Raw genomic sequence first — 16,640 nt, 5'->3', positions numbered from 1 at the left:
ATTTCCCTTGTCTGCCATTGTCAGTAGTTTTAGGAGGGGAGTTAAGATTAGAGGCTCCCTCTTGAACTTTTCTGAATTTTTTAGCCTATCCAGTAATTTCCATTTTCAACTAAATTAATTGAAGCTTTTATATATGCATGTGTATATATAAGTGTGTGAGGGTGTATGTGTATACACACACACACAGACCTGTTATTGGCTAATTACTAATAGTTAGAGTTTAAATTCATGCTTTTCTACCTGCTTGTGGCTTCTTTTGTTACCATTGATACTATTTTGGACAGAATAGAATACTACGTCCTCCTATCTGGATAAACACCAGGTGAGGTGATATGACTCAGTGAAGTGCATGCTGAGCAAGTCTGACGACATGAATTTAACCCTGGAAGTCCATATAAGGGTGGAAGGAGAGAACTAACACCTTAAAGGTGTCCCGTCCTCTGACCTCCACAGGTGCACAATACATACACACAAATAGTAATAAGTAAAAACTAAGAAATAAAGGAATATCAGAAGTATTCAAGAGTATTAACATTTTCAGGCGTATTTCTTACTGTGGCAATCAGTGGTAGATAACCTACAAAACTTTTTAATCTTCCTGAAGGTCCAAATAACCTTCATTCTGTAGTTGATATTCCCATATATATGTAGATCTAAAAATCTTAAGTAATGCCCTTCAAAGTGAGAGTGTGCTTTTGTTGGTGTCTTCTACATTTATGGAATATTGCCCATTTTAGACATCAAAGCTGGAAATATTTTTAAAATACAAGAAAATTTCATATAATCTCTAAAATACTGTGCAACTGTGAATAAGTTAAGATGCAGCCAACAAATTAGCCCTTAGCAGCATCAGTAGTATGAAAACAAATGGTTCTGACCTCAGGAGCATATGGTAATTGCTGCTCTAGCATTACTGTCCCATCCCCCTTCCTGAGTAGTGCCACTAGTACTTCTAACCTGCTCCTCTTGTGTGTGTGTTCAAGCACAGTAATAATGTATGCACTATACTGAGTCAAGCAAATGGTTTCTAAGCTAAATAAATTTCTTTTTTCCAGATCAGTAAAGTGGTTCTCAGCAAAGGTTGGAGATGTCTTGAGTGCACAGTGTGTGAGGCCTGTGGGAAGGCAACTGACCCAGGAAGACTCTTGCTGTGTGATGACTGTGACATAAGCTATCATACCTACTGCCTAGACCCTCCATTGCAGACAGTTCCCAAAGGAGGCTGGAAATGCAAATGGTACCCTAGGATTTATGTTACATTGTCAGCATCTTTCTAGTTCTGAGCTTCTGCTTATCATTTTGGTCTTATAAATTAGTTGTGTATGCTTTAATCATACACATTTGGCATGATACATTTGTAAAATTATTTCTTCTCATTCTGTGCACTTACAGCTTCCCAAACTGTCATAATTAAATATAGAAATAAACTTGGGACTTCTGTGGGGATTTGGATTTCAGGTGTGTTTGGTGCAGACACTGTGGAGCAACATCTGCAGGTCTGAGATGTGAGTGGCAAAACAATTACACACAGTGTGCTCCTTGTGCCAGCTTGTCCTCCTGCCCCATCTGCTATCGGAATTACAGAGAAGAAGACCTCATTCTGCAGTGTAGACAATGTGATAGGTACTGTGCCTTTTTATCCCCTTTGCCATTTTTTAAGCCTTTGTCTTAAGGAACTGAAAGGAACGTAGAAAATTATTTTCCTTGATAAATTTAGGGAACAAAACTTTGCTTTCTAGATTTTTAGTATATTAGAAACTTCCACAGTATGTTCTTATTTTAAAAATATCAAATTTAGACACTTAGGGTTTTCAGTTGGGGACTTTTTGATGGTTTATCAGTCTCTTGAAATTAGATACATAATTAGTGCTTGCATTTATGCATTTTCTTACGGTGAATCTCTGATTATTCTGGTAGATTCTTAAAATGGTATCATTTTCTGTGTTTCTCTGTTTCTCTTCCGCCCTCTCTCTCTCTCAACGTTTTTTTCCTAAAGCTCTAGATTTAATACCTAGATGTTAGATACAACCTTTGATCTTCCTAGCTAGTATGTTCACCTTCAAAATGTAGACTACTTCCTTTGTTTCAATACTGTTAGCAATTGAGCACTGTATGCATTAGTTTTAATTGATCAGTGGTACAGTATTCCTTTTAAATAAGTTGTATAGTTTTTGTGGACAATACGACAAACTGTTCTAAAGCAAGGTCGTCATCCGTTGACACGAAAGTATCTGTTCTTAGTTAGGTGCAGCAGGTGACACATATACATGCATACAGTTAGTTTTATTTGTACCTGGCTAGCTTCATTGACAACTTTGTCTTTCAGCATTTGATCATAAATGGTAATTGTCCTTCTAACAGTGTTCATCTGCTTCTTCTTTAGTATTTATCTTCTCATTTATTCCTTTTCTTGACTTCTCAGCACAAGGGAGGGTATTATTGGTTAATAGTGATAAGTGGGGGAAAAGACTTAGACATTCAAGTCTTGGGACTGTCAACTCCTGTTGTGATTTTTATAAAGAATACAATTTCTAGTATATTCCACTTCTTTCAAATATATACATGTGCTCTTTTTAGGTGGATGCATGCAGTTTGTCAAAACTTAAATACTGAGGAGGAAGTAGAAAATGTAGCAGACATTGGTTTTGACTGTAGCATGTGCAGACCCTATATGCCTGCATCAAATGGTAAGAAAATAACAAACTATTCATTTGTTGCCCCATGTCTCCTTGATTTGTGAAATAGAAGTTGCTTTGTGCTATAATACTCTTCCTATCTCAACTTTATTAAAATAGTCTGTATAAAGACAAAATGACACATATACGTTTTAGATATAAAATATAAAGTTTTGCTTCTAAGGTTTAACCTCTTGGAGTTATCTTATTCAGAAGTCTCCGATTCATATTCTGCTGGTTTTCTTCTTTATGCCCCTTGTTCTGTTTTGTGCCACCACCAGTGATCCTAGCATTGGGGAGGCTGAGGCAGGCAGCAGGACACGGAGGCTAAACTAGCCTGTAGTACATGTGCATATCAGACCAAGCTCAGCTATAAAGTGAGACCTTGTCTCCAGAAACAATCCCTTTGAAAACCAAAAGCTCCTTTTGGGGTGGGATGGAACTCATGGGTATAGTACTTGACTGCCTGTATAAGGCAGCTCCTCACACACATGCAGAATCCTATAATATTTATACATTTGTTAATTGATACATGTACCGGCATGGAAATCTTTATTCTGTATGTCATTTTTTTGTCTCAGACATTTCCTGAGTTGTTGTTTTTCTTTTCAGTGCCTTCCTCAGACTGCTGTGACTCTTCGCTTGTGGCACAAATTGTCACAAAAGTAAAAGAGCTAGGTAAAATTTAAAAAGTTTTCTTTTAGAAAAAACATATACTTCTTAAACAACTGGCTGGTTGAATATATGAAATTAAGTGAATTTTCTGGAATTTTTAGAATTAAAGTATAAAATGTTCATACTGGCTCATTTTACGGAAGTAGTATTTCTTATAAATTTCAGAAAATAATGAGAATAATAGCTCTTTGGATTAACTATTAGTATCCTGCTTGCCTTACTTCAATTGGATACTGGACTTGCTTAGTTGTCAGCAGAAAAAGAAAGCCTACTTAAGTAAACATTCAATTAGCATTAATTAATTAATATTTTATAATTTTTCTCTGATAACAAGAGTGGTAGCATGGCATTTTTATGAGAGATTCTTTTAACTGATGTTGACAACATTTCTGATACAGAAACCTGTGGATTGTATTGGAATTGCTTTAATAAACAAGTTTTTACATTAAAGATTTGAATCTATAGAAGGGTTATCTTATTATTAATATTTTAGCTAGCATAGGAAACAGTGGCTTCATTATGGCTTTTTCACCCCTGTATATTATATTGCTTGAGGGTGCAGGATCTTTCCAATATTTCTACCTCTCTGTGTAAGTGATAATATTGTTACTACTGGAGTACTTTTGTTTCTCTTACATAAATTGATTTTTACATTTTGGTCTTCACAAGGAAAGGCTTATCACTGAGCAGTGGTGGCAGTACATGTAGCTTCAGTGTCTTCCCTCTTGATATATGAAAGCAGAAGTGCTTTCAGGATAATCTTCTTTTGTAATTTAATTTTACTTACTTTTTTTTTTTTTGTGGTCAACTTACATCCATTCTGCAATAGTCCTAAAAGGTTTTCAATATTAATTGAACATCATCAGTTCATGCACTTTGTAGGTTTTTGTTGGATGGATGTGTAGTTGTATTTTCTTGCCATGTAAATGTTGGCATATTAGTCAACTTATCTGTCAATTTCAGATGAACTCTTAAATTTGTATTTTTGTAATCTTAGATCCACCTAAGACCTATACCCAGGATGGTGTGTGTTTGACTGAATCAGGGATGACTCAGTTACAGAGCCTCACCGTTACAGTTCCAAGAAGAAAACGGACTAAACCAAAATTGAAATTGAAGATTATAAATCAGAATAGTGTGGCTGTCCTTCAGACCCCTCCAGACATCCAATCAGAGCATTCAAGAGATGGTGAAATGGATGATAGTCGAGGTAATAACTCTTTGGTCTTCCTTGGAACACATGTGCAAGAATTAGTGTATAATGTTGCTGGAGAGATGGCTCAAAGGTTAAGAGCACTGGCTGCTCTTCCAGAGGTCCTGAGTTCAATCCCCAGCAACCACATGGTGTCTTACCACATGGTGTCTGTAATGAGATCTGGTACCCTATTCTGGCCTGTAGGCAGAATAGCATATGCATAATAAATAAATCTTTCAAAAAAACAATTAGAATATAAAAGAACTTCTGAAAGGTACATATTTATAAAACGTTAGTCACACTGTTTAAGGTACCTCTTGATGAGAAACTTCTCCCTTTTGAGTGATGTTCTGAGACTTGCATTTGCTTGTTTTCTTGTTTTAAAATATTTTTGTAATCAAGATCTCTAATATCATTGTGTTTGTAAGTGTGGACATTCAGAGTGATTCACTTCAGTTTGCTGGACTGTCTTCCTAAGCCCTCCTCTAAGCTTTGTAAATTGGTGACTCATAAACGTTTTCTTTATCAGAATAGAACTCATAAGGTTTTTCTGTCTGAACTTGTGAGGTAACAAAAATAGTTTTAGTAACAGCATTAAGTACAGCACAGAGTATATTTGTTTCCTTCTCAGAATGATCACTTCTGGTGTCTTTATTTTGGAGTGATTATTTTCAACTGATTCAGAAATAAAGCCATAATTATTTTCCCACCATGTTTTACCATTCAGTAGTATCTATTAAACATGTATAAAACATGTTGGAAATTATATTAGTGGACAAAATATGAAATCATGGATCTTATATCATCGTGTTAAAGACAAGATTGCTTTAAAAATTGATTGATAGGTATCTTTTTGAGCTCTTTGTTTCCCCTTTCTTAATTGGCATGTCATACTCCCTGGGAACACAACACTGGGTCATGCATCATGATTCCCACCCCCATCCTGAGGCACAGGATTAGACTGAATGGTTTAGAGTGGCTTGGTGGTCTTTTGCTTGGCTTCTTTTTCTTTTCATTTCTTTTTCTTTTTTAAAAAAATGTCTTTTGGTTAAGGTTTCTGTATTTGTTAAAATTACCCAGTTTCATCTGTGTGTTTACTTTTTCCAGAAGGAGAACTTATGGATTGTGATGGAAAATCAGATTCTAGTCCTGAGCGGGAAGCTGTGGATGATGAAACTAAGGGAATAGAAGGAACAGATGGCATAAAAAAGAGGAAAAGAAAACCTTACAGACCAGGTAGATTATATCAACTAGACGCATGTGCTCTCTCTTTCTCTTTCTCATCTCTCCAGATGTGTATGGGTGCTTTACTTTCATATATGTAAGTGCATTATCTGAGTACCTGGTGCCCACAGAGGCCATTAAGAGAGTGTCAGATCTCCTGGAAATGTAGTTAAATAACAATTGTGAGCCACCATGTAGATGCTGAGAATTGAATCAGGATCCTCCGGAAACACAGCCAGTAGTTGAGCCATTTCTCGAGGCCCCAAGCTAGACATTTAGATGTAACAAAACTGTAATGATGACTTACAACTCAGTAACTAATCTATGTGCCGCTTATTACATGGAACTAAAGATGTATTCTTTACACTGAAAAATTTGACTACTTGACAATAAATCATTTCCACAAATATAGCCCTCTATTATCCATGTTACTTATTTTGTTTTTATTTATGTTGAACTTTTAAAGCAATTCATGTATTTTCTGTACTTCACCAGCTCTCTTGTAAGCATTCATTTTCGAATAATTTTTGTTTTAAAACTTCAGTAATTATGCAGGCAAAAAGGTGAACAAAATATCTTGTTGTATTTGTAGTGCAATTGATAGACGAGTAATTAAATTCTTCCAAAAATTGTTAGTTCATTTTTATTTATATATGTGTGTATACTTGTATGAGTTTATGTGCACCACATGCATTCATAGATACTAGATGGTATCAGATACCCTAAACCTGGAGTGAGAGGGACTTGTGAGATATTGTGTAGGTGCTGGGAACCAAACTCAGGTCCTCTGCGAGGGGAATGAGTATTCTTTTAACCACTTACCATCTCTCTTCCTCTAATTTCTTACTTTCCCAGTGTATTTCATGGGTAGAGAAAAAGCTGCCTTGGTTTTTACCTTATGGTAAAAAAAGGTTTTGGAATTTCTCATTGGAAGTTGTAGGCTTTTCAAATCTCATTTATTAATGTCTGTTATTAGTGCAATCTCTGTTGTTTTGATGGATTGTATCTTATTGGTAAGAGCATTCTATATTCCTTTTAGTTGTAGGTAAGAACCTTCCATTTGTCTTCTCTAAGACCTTCAATGACACCTTCGTTATGAATGAACCACATCTGTCATAGCACGGTTTTTTTGTTGTTTTTTTGTTTTTGTTTTTGTTTTTTTTTTTCCTCTCTTTTGGCTTTTCAAGACAGGGTTTCTCTGTAGCTTTGGAGCCTGTCCTGGAACTCACTCTGTAGACTAGGCTGGCCTCGAACTCACAGAGATCCATTTGTCTCTGCCTCCTGAGTGCTGAGATTAAAGGTGTGCACCACCACTGCCCAGCGATTTCATTTCTTCTTAATTACTATGTTTCCAAGTATACTTTATGTTTTTAGATAGAGCTATTCCATTTAGAATGTTAATGCTGGTTTATTCTGTCTTTTCTTTTTTCTCTGCCATATATGGGTTACATCCCTTTATTTGAGGTGTGTTGCAAAGCACTTTACTAGACAAATAGATCATGACAAAAGCTTATAGGATTTAGTGCCTATTAAACTGTTAAAATTGCTAACCATTTTACCAATTTTATTTTGCTTAGACTTATGATATGGGGAGGTGTTATTTTACCTATTTTACCAGTGAATGTACTGAAGAGTGAAATAACTTGCCCGCATTTAGTTAGTGGATAGAAACCTGTAGCCTGGCTCCATATTTTGTTTTCCTAGCTACAGAACTTAATGTCTTTGTGACTTCTGGCCTTTTTGAGATGGGATAACAAGATAGTACTACTGAAGTTATAATGATCAATGAGTGTTAGTTTATTCTCATTCAGTTTTCATCCTCATTATACATGCTGGTTTGCTGAGCTGTTTTCGGGAGCTATAACTTAACAATTATGGAAGGGGAAGCAGAGATATATCAGTTCTTTATATTCAAGCTCTACCTCCCATTTAGTGTGTATTTTGATCTTATCTAGAGGAGGAAATGCAAGTAGTTCTTTCCGTACAGTAGCAAGTTGTAATTATTATGTAAGTGATAATAGTAACTTTGACATTTATTTTTACTTCCAATCTCCTGTACTTTACATAAAAATGAGATTCTTGAGGTTGGAGGGATTGCTTAACAGGTAAAGTGCTTGCCATGGCAGCATAAAGACCGACCAGAGTTCGGGTTCTCAGCATCTCTGTAAAAGTTTTGGAGTCAAAAGACAAGGGATTCTGAATCAGCAGCCTCTGGTTTCAAGTGAAATATTCTGACACAATGTATAAGGTGGAGAGAGATCAAGAGTAAAATCCAGTGATTAGCTTCTGTTCTCCACATGTATATATGTACACATGAACACCTCCCCCCCCACAGATATGTGTGTGGGGACATGCCACATACTTATTCACATGCAAAAATGAGATCATTAATTTATGTTAAACATGCAAGTGAATTTAGATAAAAGTTCACCATTAAAGACAAAGCCATTCTTGTTACTGTAGAATTCTAGAGACATTTATGACTTTATGTGATTTCTATCTTATATAGGTATTGGTGGATTTATGGTACGGCAAAGAAGTCGAACAGGACAAGGAAAAGCCAAAAGATCTCTGATCAGAAAAGATTCTTCAGGCTCTATATCTGAGCAGTTACCTAGCAGAGATGATGGTATAGTACTGATTTTCTTTGATTTAACTCCTTGGGATTTATACTCTGTTGGAATAGACAGTCACTGAAGCAATGCTGCCACATATAACCATGTGCTTCTTTTTGATGGAACAATTAATTAGAATGCTCTAGAGTTAAGAAAATGGTTTTATTTTAGGACGTGTGTGGGATGGTGAGGGATAGGATCTAGTCTTCTAGTTTAGTCTGTTGGCTATTTCCCTACATGGTTTTTATGGCTTCCCCAACTCATGATATTCCTTCCTTAACTTTCCCAGTGCTGCAATTGTAGGCCTTTTCCCCACTTTCCATTTATTGCTATGGATGGCACCTGCTATGATGATCCATACTCCTCACATTTTCTTTGGAACTTTAAGACCCCACTACCCTCCCCCCTCAAAAAAATGTTTTCTGTGCTAAATAGTAAAAGGATTAACTAACTTAGTTTTATCGATACTTTCTGCCCATTTTAACAAAGGCCTCTCTTTCCCTGCCTTAGTGACTTAGTATGCACTTTACAGGCTATTGAATTGAAGTGACAGGTTTGTATTTTATAAATATATTTTGTCACCCTTGCTTAAGAAAAAGCTAAGTCGGTGTTCAAGCCAGACCTTCCTGTGAGTGCTTTACTGGCCAGGTGGTGGCACACATAATTAATCCAGGCAGAGACAGGCAGATCTCCCACGTTTGAGGCCAGCGTGGTCTGCAGAGTGAGTTCCATGACAGTCAGGGCTACATAGAGGAACCTTGTCTTGAAAAACCAAAAAGTGATCCGCTTTTCACCTTCAGAAGTGCTTGTCATCACTAAAGATCAGCTTGTGTTTTAAAATTATGTTTTAAGATAGAATAGGAAGAAATCTGTGATATTCTCAGCATGTCTTTGTAGTATTTCTTGCTTTGCAAAGCTAGTCTTTTTTTTTCCCCTTTGAAACTTTAATGAATTTTTAAAAATCAGAAATTCCTTTCTATTTCAGGAAGAAGTGTAGTGATTTTTAAGAAGCTTCTTTTTTGACAAAACATGGGCTTAATAATCTCTAAAGAATTTAGTATGTTTAATAAAACTATTGTGTATGTTTTGTTTTAGATTATCCAGATAATTTCTTTAGCCTTGTTTTTTAGTTCACTATTTTCATTTGTTTCTAGTAAAACAAAAGCAAATTTCTTTATTAATTTTTAATTTAAAATATTGTTTCTTAATCTTGTTATTTCTCTGATGTTTAATTATTTTATAATTCATATTAGACCTACTTTCAATTGTTTTTTTATCTCATGTAATTGATTTGTAATATAAAATGTTTAAAGGTATTACTTCATTTGGTAGCACTTCTGTGTCTGCTGCAGTATTTAATTGTCTATATGTGAAAGGCATACATTGTTTGTTTGTTTATTTCTCCTCTAGAAAGTCCTCTTGGGTGGGGAGCTTATTCCCTGTTTAGATTTTTTCTTTAATGGAAGTAAAGATTCATTTTGACTCAAGCTTTCATAGGTGTGAGTCCATGTTATTTTGAGAGGTGTGTTGGGGGGGTTGTTTAGAATTTCTAAGAGCTGCATTGAAGGTAGGTAATTACTTTCAGAAATCTGCATCTGTTACTTTGAGATCCTACTTTCCTAGGGTTACTTATGCTGAAATCCTCAAGCTTGAAGCACCCCTAAAGTTTACTGCAATAAACTTTTGGGCCATGTCCGATTTTCCCATTTGTAAGTTTTATGGGCAGGAATTTTTTAAAAAGCTTTTTGACAAATGTCAAATTCTATATGACAAGTACTTGCTTTTGGTACTGCAGGAGGTGGTTTTAATGAGTTGGTGGTTTGGGTAGGTATAGTTGTACTTTTTTTTTTTTAAACTGTCACAGGCAAAAGGATACTATCCATATCCACTGAATTTTCTTCAGGAGTTTGTTAATAGCCTTTTCCTCATAATTCTGAATATCTGATGTTTTTGTCCTTTGCAATCTATAAATGAACTGCTTAGAAAATCATGTTACTTTGCTTGGGAATGCTATTTATTTAGAGAGACTAGGAGCCAGGCCTTGTGGCATATACCTTTAATCCCAGTACTTGGGAAACTGAGGCAGGTGGATTTCCGTGAGTTCAAGGCCAGCCAGGTATACATAGGAAGTTCCAGGTCAGCCAGGGGACCCTTCCTACCCCACTCTCCACCCCCAAAAAAGAAAGGCTAGGAATTGTACTAATACTAAATAGATAAGAAATGGAATTTTCAAAGCATTTAAAATTTAGAAATGTGCTTTAAGATCTTTGTGTGATATAAAAAGTACTTGTTTATTCCTAGCTATGCATATTGGTAAGCTATCGAATTACCATATTTTTCTGGAAAGTAAAGTGCTACATATTTATAAACATGGCTCTTATTTCAGGCTGGAGTGAGCAGTTACCAGATACTCTAGTTGATGAGCCTGTTTCTGTTGCTGAAAGCACTGAAAAAATAAAGAAGAGGTACCGAAAAAGGAAAAATAAGCTTGAAGAAACCTTTCCTGCTTATTTACAAGTAATATTCTGCTTCATATTTTATTGTGTGGTTTGCTAATTTAGGCAATGTATTGAGGTTGTTTTTTTTAATGTTTGTTAACATTCTACTCATTCTGTGTAATTTTTCCCTGGTTGTCATAAATGACATTCTCTTTATTCGGCTTCATCAAAGAATGAATATTTGCTTTTGTGTGTGCTTTGAATATTATAGGTGTGTATCAACAGTGGTTTTCTTGAAGGAATGTGTGCACATGCAGTCCTGGGGATCATAGCAGAGTTTTCCTGTACTGAACTTGTTCCAACCCTATAAAGTTTGTTTTCTCTCTCTCAGTTAAGTTCTCTTAGTTTTACATGTGCTGTTGGCCATAACGTAGACACTTTGTGGATGGGAAATACTCTTTAAAACCATACATATATATGCACATGCCAAACCTGGCTCCTATTGATATTTTCATATATCAATACAATTTATTTGGTTAATTTAATTGAAAAAGTTCTCAGCAGCCAAAATCATAGCTTTAATAATTGGTTACCACATATAGAAACTTGTTAATGAGAGACCTAAGTCAAAGAAAACCAAAGAATTTTTATAAATTTTTGATACAGGATCTTGTTGTAAAGTCTAAACTGGCCTTGAACTCCTGATCTTCCTGAGTCAGCCTCCTAAGTTTTGACATTACAAGGTGATTGCTATCATGCTTGGCTATAACAAGCATTTATTGTTGTTGTTATTTGCTTTCCAAAATATATCTGTAATTATGAAGAAAATATTTTTGGTAAACATAGACTACAAAAAAAGAGGAAGTCTTTATTATAAATGTCAAATCACAAAAGACTTGAAAGATATGCCATCTTAGAGGCAGGATAGATTGTAAACATCCTCATCTACTACTACATAATTCTCGGTTCCTATTTTATTCTTCCCACTCCTTTATTTCTTCACAGGTAAAAATTAAACTGGAATACACTATCATTAACTATCTACCTAATTTTAGTACTTAGCACTATTCCTATGATCCAGAACTAGGTTTTAGGTAGATACCTTGCTTAAGGTACATATTTTTCTTAACCTTAATTTTCCACTAGAGGGTTTCTCTGTGTAGCCTTGGCTATCCTGGAATTAGCTCTTTAGAGCAGGCTGACTTCAAACTCAAAGATCCACCTGCTTCTGCCTCCCGAGCTCCAGGATTAAAGGTGTGCTCCACCAGGCCCCTTATATGTTTGTCTTAAAATATATTTTTAATTACAAGGTAACTTGCTCAATTTTCTTCTCTAGTAATTACACGACTAGCTTTAGCTTTGTGTGTATATATGTGTGTGTAGAAGTCTGGATGTGAATACACATTCACTGTGGGTGGAGGTCAAAGGTCAATCTCAGGTTATTCCAAAGCTGTTCGCCTTTATTTATTTCTTTATTTTTGGACAGAGTCTTTTTATTGTGATTTGTGATTCATTGAATCAGTTGGAATGGTTGACCAGTAAACCCCAGGTATAGTCTAAACACTAGATTTACAAGCATATGCCACCAGAATTTTTATCATGAATTTATGAGCTATATTCCCAGCCCCTAGACTACTAACCTCTTAACTGTCAATATGCGGGTTACAGAGCTTATCCTTTAAATCAGAGTCTGTGTGTCTATTATAGGTGTGTATCAACAGTAAGCCTGTGTGTTTCTGTTTAGAAATTCACATCTGATCTCTTCTTCTAAAACTTTCTCTCTCTGTCTCTCTCCATCTCTCTGTCTCTCTCTCTTTCCTCCTCCTCCCCCTCCTCCTCCCCCTCTTCCTCCTCCTCCTCCTCCTCCTTATTATTATTATTATTATTATTATTATTATTATGTGTGGTGCCTTCTGTGGTGTTGACATTGATGTTAGGTAACAACTTTTGGGAGTCAGTTCTCTCCTTCCCTTGTGTAATGTGGGTGTCAGGCTTACACAACAAATGTGATCTCACCATCCACTATCTTCTTTTGCCATAGAGTATCTTCACTGAACTTGGGGTTGCTCACTGTTTTGGCCACTCTGACTGGCCTCTGGGATCTACTTGTCTCTGTTCATCTTCCTCCATCCACTCATCCAAGAGTTATAGAGCTTCTTGCTTTAACTTGGGTGCCTAGAGATCTAGGCTTAGGTCCTCATACTTACATAACAGCTTTCTGTGCACTGAGTCATCGCCTCAGCTTCTGTGCTATTTTTTAAAGCAGCAATTTTATCAGTAGGAAAATACTCCTTTTTTTGTTTGTTTTGTCTGTCTTTATGTGCTTTTTTGTTCTTGCCTTCTCCCTACTCTCTCCTCCCTCTCTCTCCTCACTCTCATTCTTCTCCCCCCTCCTCTCTCCTTCCCTTACTTCTTTCTCTTCCTCCTTCTACCCTGACCCCTCACCCCTGACCTATCTGTCTTCTCTGAGATAGGGTCTCACTGTGCAGTTCTGGATCACCTGGAACTTACTCTGTAGACCAGGCTGGCCATTGAACTCAGAGGTCTGTCTTCCTTTGCCTCCTGACTGATAAATTAAAAGACATGTACCACTTGCTCTTGATATTTTTTTTTAAGGCAGAATTTTAATAGGCTGTTGGTCTTACAAATAATATATATTCCTATAATCTGTTTTTAAAAACTAATAAACTAATCCTCTACTGTAAATCTTCTCTCCTTCCCTCTCTCCTCTCCTTGCCCTTTTATACATACAGTGTCTCTTGTAACCTTACTGGCCTTGAACCCTGGGTTCATGCATGTTGGCACACACTTTACTAACTGAAGTAGTTAGTACTACTAGCCTCTAACCTGCACTTAAAGCTGTTTTACAATTTAACAATAACAAAAAGACCTTAATTGCATGTTTCTTACAGGGTAAAATGAAATAATTTTATTTTTACTTTATGTATATGAGTATTTTGTATGTCTAAGTATGTCTGTGTATTACATCATTGCCTGGTGCCCACAGAGACCAGAAGAAGGCATTGGATTCCCTGAAACTGGAGTTCCATAGAATTATGAGACTTCATATTGATGCTGGGACTCTTTGGAAGAGCAACAAGTGCTCTTAACCACTGAGCCACCTCTCCATTTCCAGCGCCACGTTCACTTTCTAATATGAATGAGTGGCATATAAATGAATTGGGTTTCTTATATCTTTAACAACCAGGATAAAAGGCATGCACCCCTACACTTGGACCCCTTACCTTTTCTTGATACTCTTTTCGGGATGTACTGAGAAATTGATCTGCTCCTTTACCTGTGGATCTGTTTGCTCTCTGTAATCCATATTTAGAAACCCCTTTAACTTACATCAAAGTATGGAAGCCAGCTATTTGCAAAAAAGCATTTAAATGTGCTCTCTTTCTTAGCCATTCTTTCGTTTCATTCTTTTCCTTTTTTTTTTGTTGTTGGTGTGTGTTTGTGTGTATGTGCCCACAAGCCTGTGTATGTGTGTGTTTAATTGATTTTTATATTTTTTTTATTTTTAAAAGACACTTTTAATGCAGACCAGATTGGTCTGAAACTTGATGTGTAGAATGATCTTGAACTGCTTATCTTCTTGCGTCTGTCTCTGTAGTGTTGGAACTACAGGTAAGAACCAACATGTCTGGTTTTAAAGGAGTCTCTAAAAATACTGAATATTAATCTTGCTTAATTAATATGGTTCTTGCTTCTAAACCTGATGCCCCGAGTTTGATCCCTAGAACTACACTGAGGAAGGAGAAAACTGACCCCTACAAGTTGTCTTTTAGATTCACACATGCCATGGTGCATATGTATTATGTCTCTGTAAAGAGCTCTTGCCATAGGTCTGTACTTTTTTTTTTTTTTTTTTTTTTTTTTTTTTTTTGGTTTTTCAAGACAGGATTTCTCTGTGGTTTTGGAGCCTATCCTGGAACTAGCTCTTGTAGACCAGGCTGGCCTCAAACTCACAGAGATCCGCCTCTGCCTTCCAAGTGCTGGGATTAAAGGCGTGCGCCACCACCGCCCGGCTTAGGTCTGTACTCTTGTTGTGGTTCATTTTTAGGGTTCGCCACACTGTCTAGTTGAAAACCACATGGAGCTTCTCTTTGATTCCTTAACTCTAAAGAATACCAAATGTGGCATGTGCCTTTAATCCCAGCACTTGGAAGGCAGATCTCTGAATTCAAGGACAGAGCAAGTTCCAGGATAGCCAGGGCTACACAGAGAACTCTTGACTTGAAAACAAACAAACAAACAAACAAACAAAAAAGCTTATCAAATTCATTAGAGTATTACAAACATTAAATGTCAGGAAAGTCATCATGACTCATTAAAATTATTGTTATTGGTGTTGTCAGGTTATTGAAGTTTATACTTATGGAATTACATCAGTGATTGATTTCTAAACATCAAAGATGTTTTATGCTCATCAGCATTCTTTTATGGCCTTGTAGATTTTCAAATACAATTTTCATAGCTTATTCATTTTAAAAATCTAAAATATTTGAATAGGATATAAAATATCTTCCAGAATTAATCCAGTGTGTGTGGGGTGGGGGGTGGTGTGTGTGCGTGTGCTAGTGTATCGTGTATCATTATATTTGAATAGAGAAAAGTAAAGGACCACTTCAGATGTTGGGCCTTGCCTTGCATCTTGTTTGAGACAGGTTCTCTGCTGCTTTACTGTGTGTAACATACTAGCTGACACATGAGCATTTGGGAATTCTACCATCTCTGCTTTCTATCTTGCCATATATGTACACTGGGTTTACTGACATGTGCTACTGTTCTGACAGTACATGGATTCTTGGGATTCTAGAATCCTCACAATAATGCAGCAAGCACTTTCACTACTGAGTCCATGCCTAAGCCCTCCAATTCCTGTTCTTAAATTAGTATTACTAACATTGTCTTTGGATTTTTGTTGCTATAATAAAACAACACAGCCATAAACAACTTGGGGAGGAAAGGGTTTATCCCAGCTTGAAACTCTCAGGTCACACTCTGGGCGGTCAGGGAGGAATCTATAAGCAAGAACTAAAGCAAAGGCTATGGATGGCTACTGCTACTGTCTTTGATTTCCATTGCCTGTTGAACCTGCCTTCTTAGAGCACCTGGGGCTACCAGCCTGGGCCATCCCCAGTGAGCTGAGTCCTGTCATAACAGTCAGTCAAGGAAATGCACCACAGGCTTGCCCACAGGCCATTTTGGCGGGGGGCATTCAAAGTGTCTGTAGCTTGTGTCAGGTTGACATAAAACCAGCCAGGACGAACATTTTTTGCCCCCTTCCAATTTTGTGTAATTTATATTCTTACAGAAGTCTTCATTTGCACCTTTCGTTGGACCTTTCTTTCATATATTTTGGTCATATATTTCAGAACTCTTCTTTGATAATAAGGGTTTATATGCTTTTAAATATTTATGTGTACTTGCAAATCCCATGACACACTTGTGGAGAAAGACAGCTTACAGAAATCAGTTGTCTCCTTCCACTGTGTGATTCCCAAGAATTGAACTGAGACTGTCATGCTTTCTGGCAAGTATCTTTATTTGCTGAGTCATCTCACTAGTCCTCTTTATATGCTTTTAAAATCTGTTGTTAAGTCTGGTGATATAGCCCAGTTCGATATTCTTGCCTGACATGTGTGAGGCCTGAGTTTCAAATTACAACTTCACTTTCCAGTGATGCAAGAAACAACAGCCCATTGTTCCCCTTCATTTTGTAGTGTGAATATTGATCTATCTTCCTGCTATGGACACTGGGGCCATTTTTATTTAAAGAGTTATGAAAAGAAAGTGCCTCTGAGCCTTC

General features: G+C 36.6%; 1 protein-coding gene across 9 annotated transcripts in view; it reads left to right on the top strand.

Annotated features, from left to right (window-relative positions):
• Positions 1–16,640, top strand: part of Kmt2c (lysine methyltransferase 2C) — a 239,931-nt gene that overhangs the window by 157,478 nt on the left and 65,813 nt on the right. For all 9 annotated transcript variants that reach the window (XM_050123724.1, XM_050123718.1, XM_050123725.1 and 6 more), the window contains exons 19-26: positions 1,056–1,237; positions 1,459–1,623; positions 2,578–2,687; positions 3,288–3,353; positions 4,348–4,560; positions 5,653–5,781; positions 8,279–8,398; positions 10,771–10,901. In XM_050123724.1, the coding sequence (XP_049979681.1) occupies positions 1,056–1,237; positions 1,459–1,623; positions 2,578–2,687; positions 3,288–3,353; positions 4,348–4,560; positions 5,653–5,781; positions 8,279–8,398; positions 10,771–10,901 (1,116 nt within the window). The remainder of the gene's footprint in view (positions 1–1,055; positions 1,238–1,458; positions 1,624–2,577; positions 2,688–3,287; positions 3,354–4,347; positions 4,561–5,652; positions 5,782–8,278; positions 8,399–10,770; positions 10,902–16,640) is intronic.

The sequence above is a fragment of the Alexandromys fortis genome, unplaced genomic scaffold, assembly GCF_014885135.2.
Source record: "Alexandromys fortis isolate MF-2015 unplaced genomic scaffold, M_Fortis_MF-2015_v1.1 scaffold_217, whole genome shotgun sequence".
Classification (NCBI taxonomy): Eukaryota; Metazoa; Chordata; class Mammalia; order Rodentia; family Cricetidae; genus Alexandromys; species Alexandromys fortis.
This window is presented reverse-complemented; position numbering and strand designations above follow the sequence as displayed.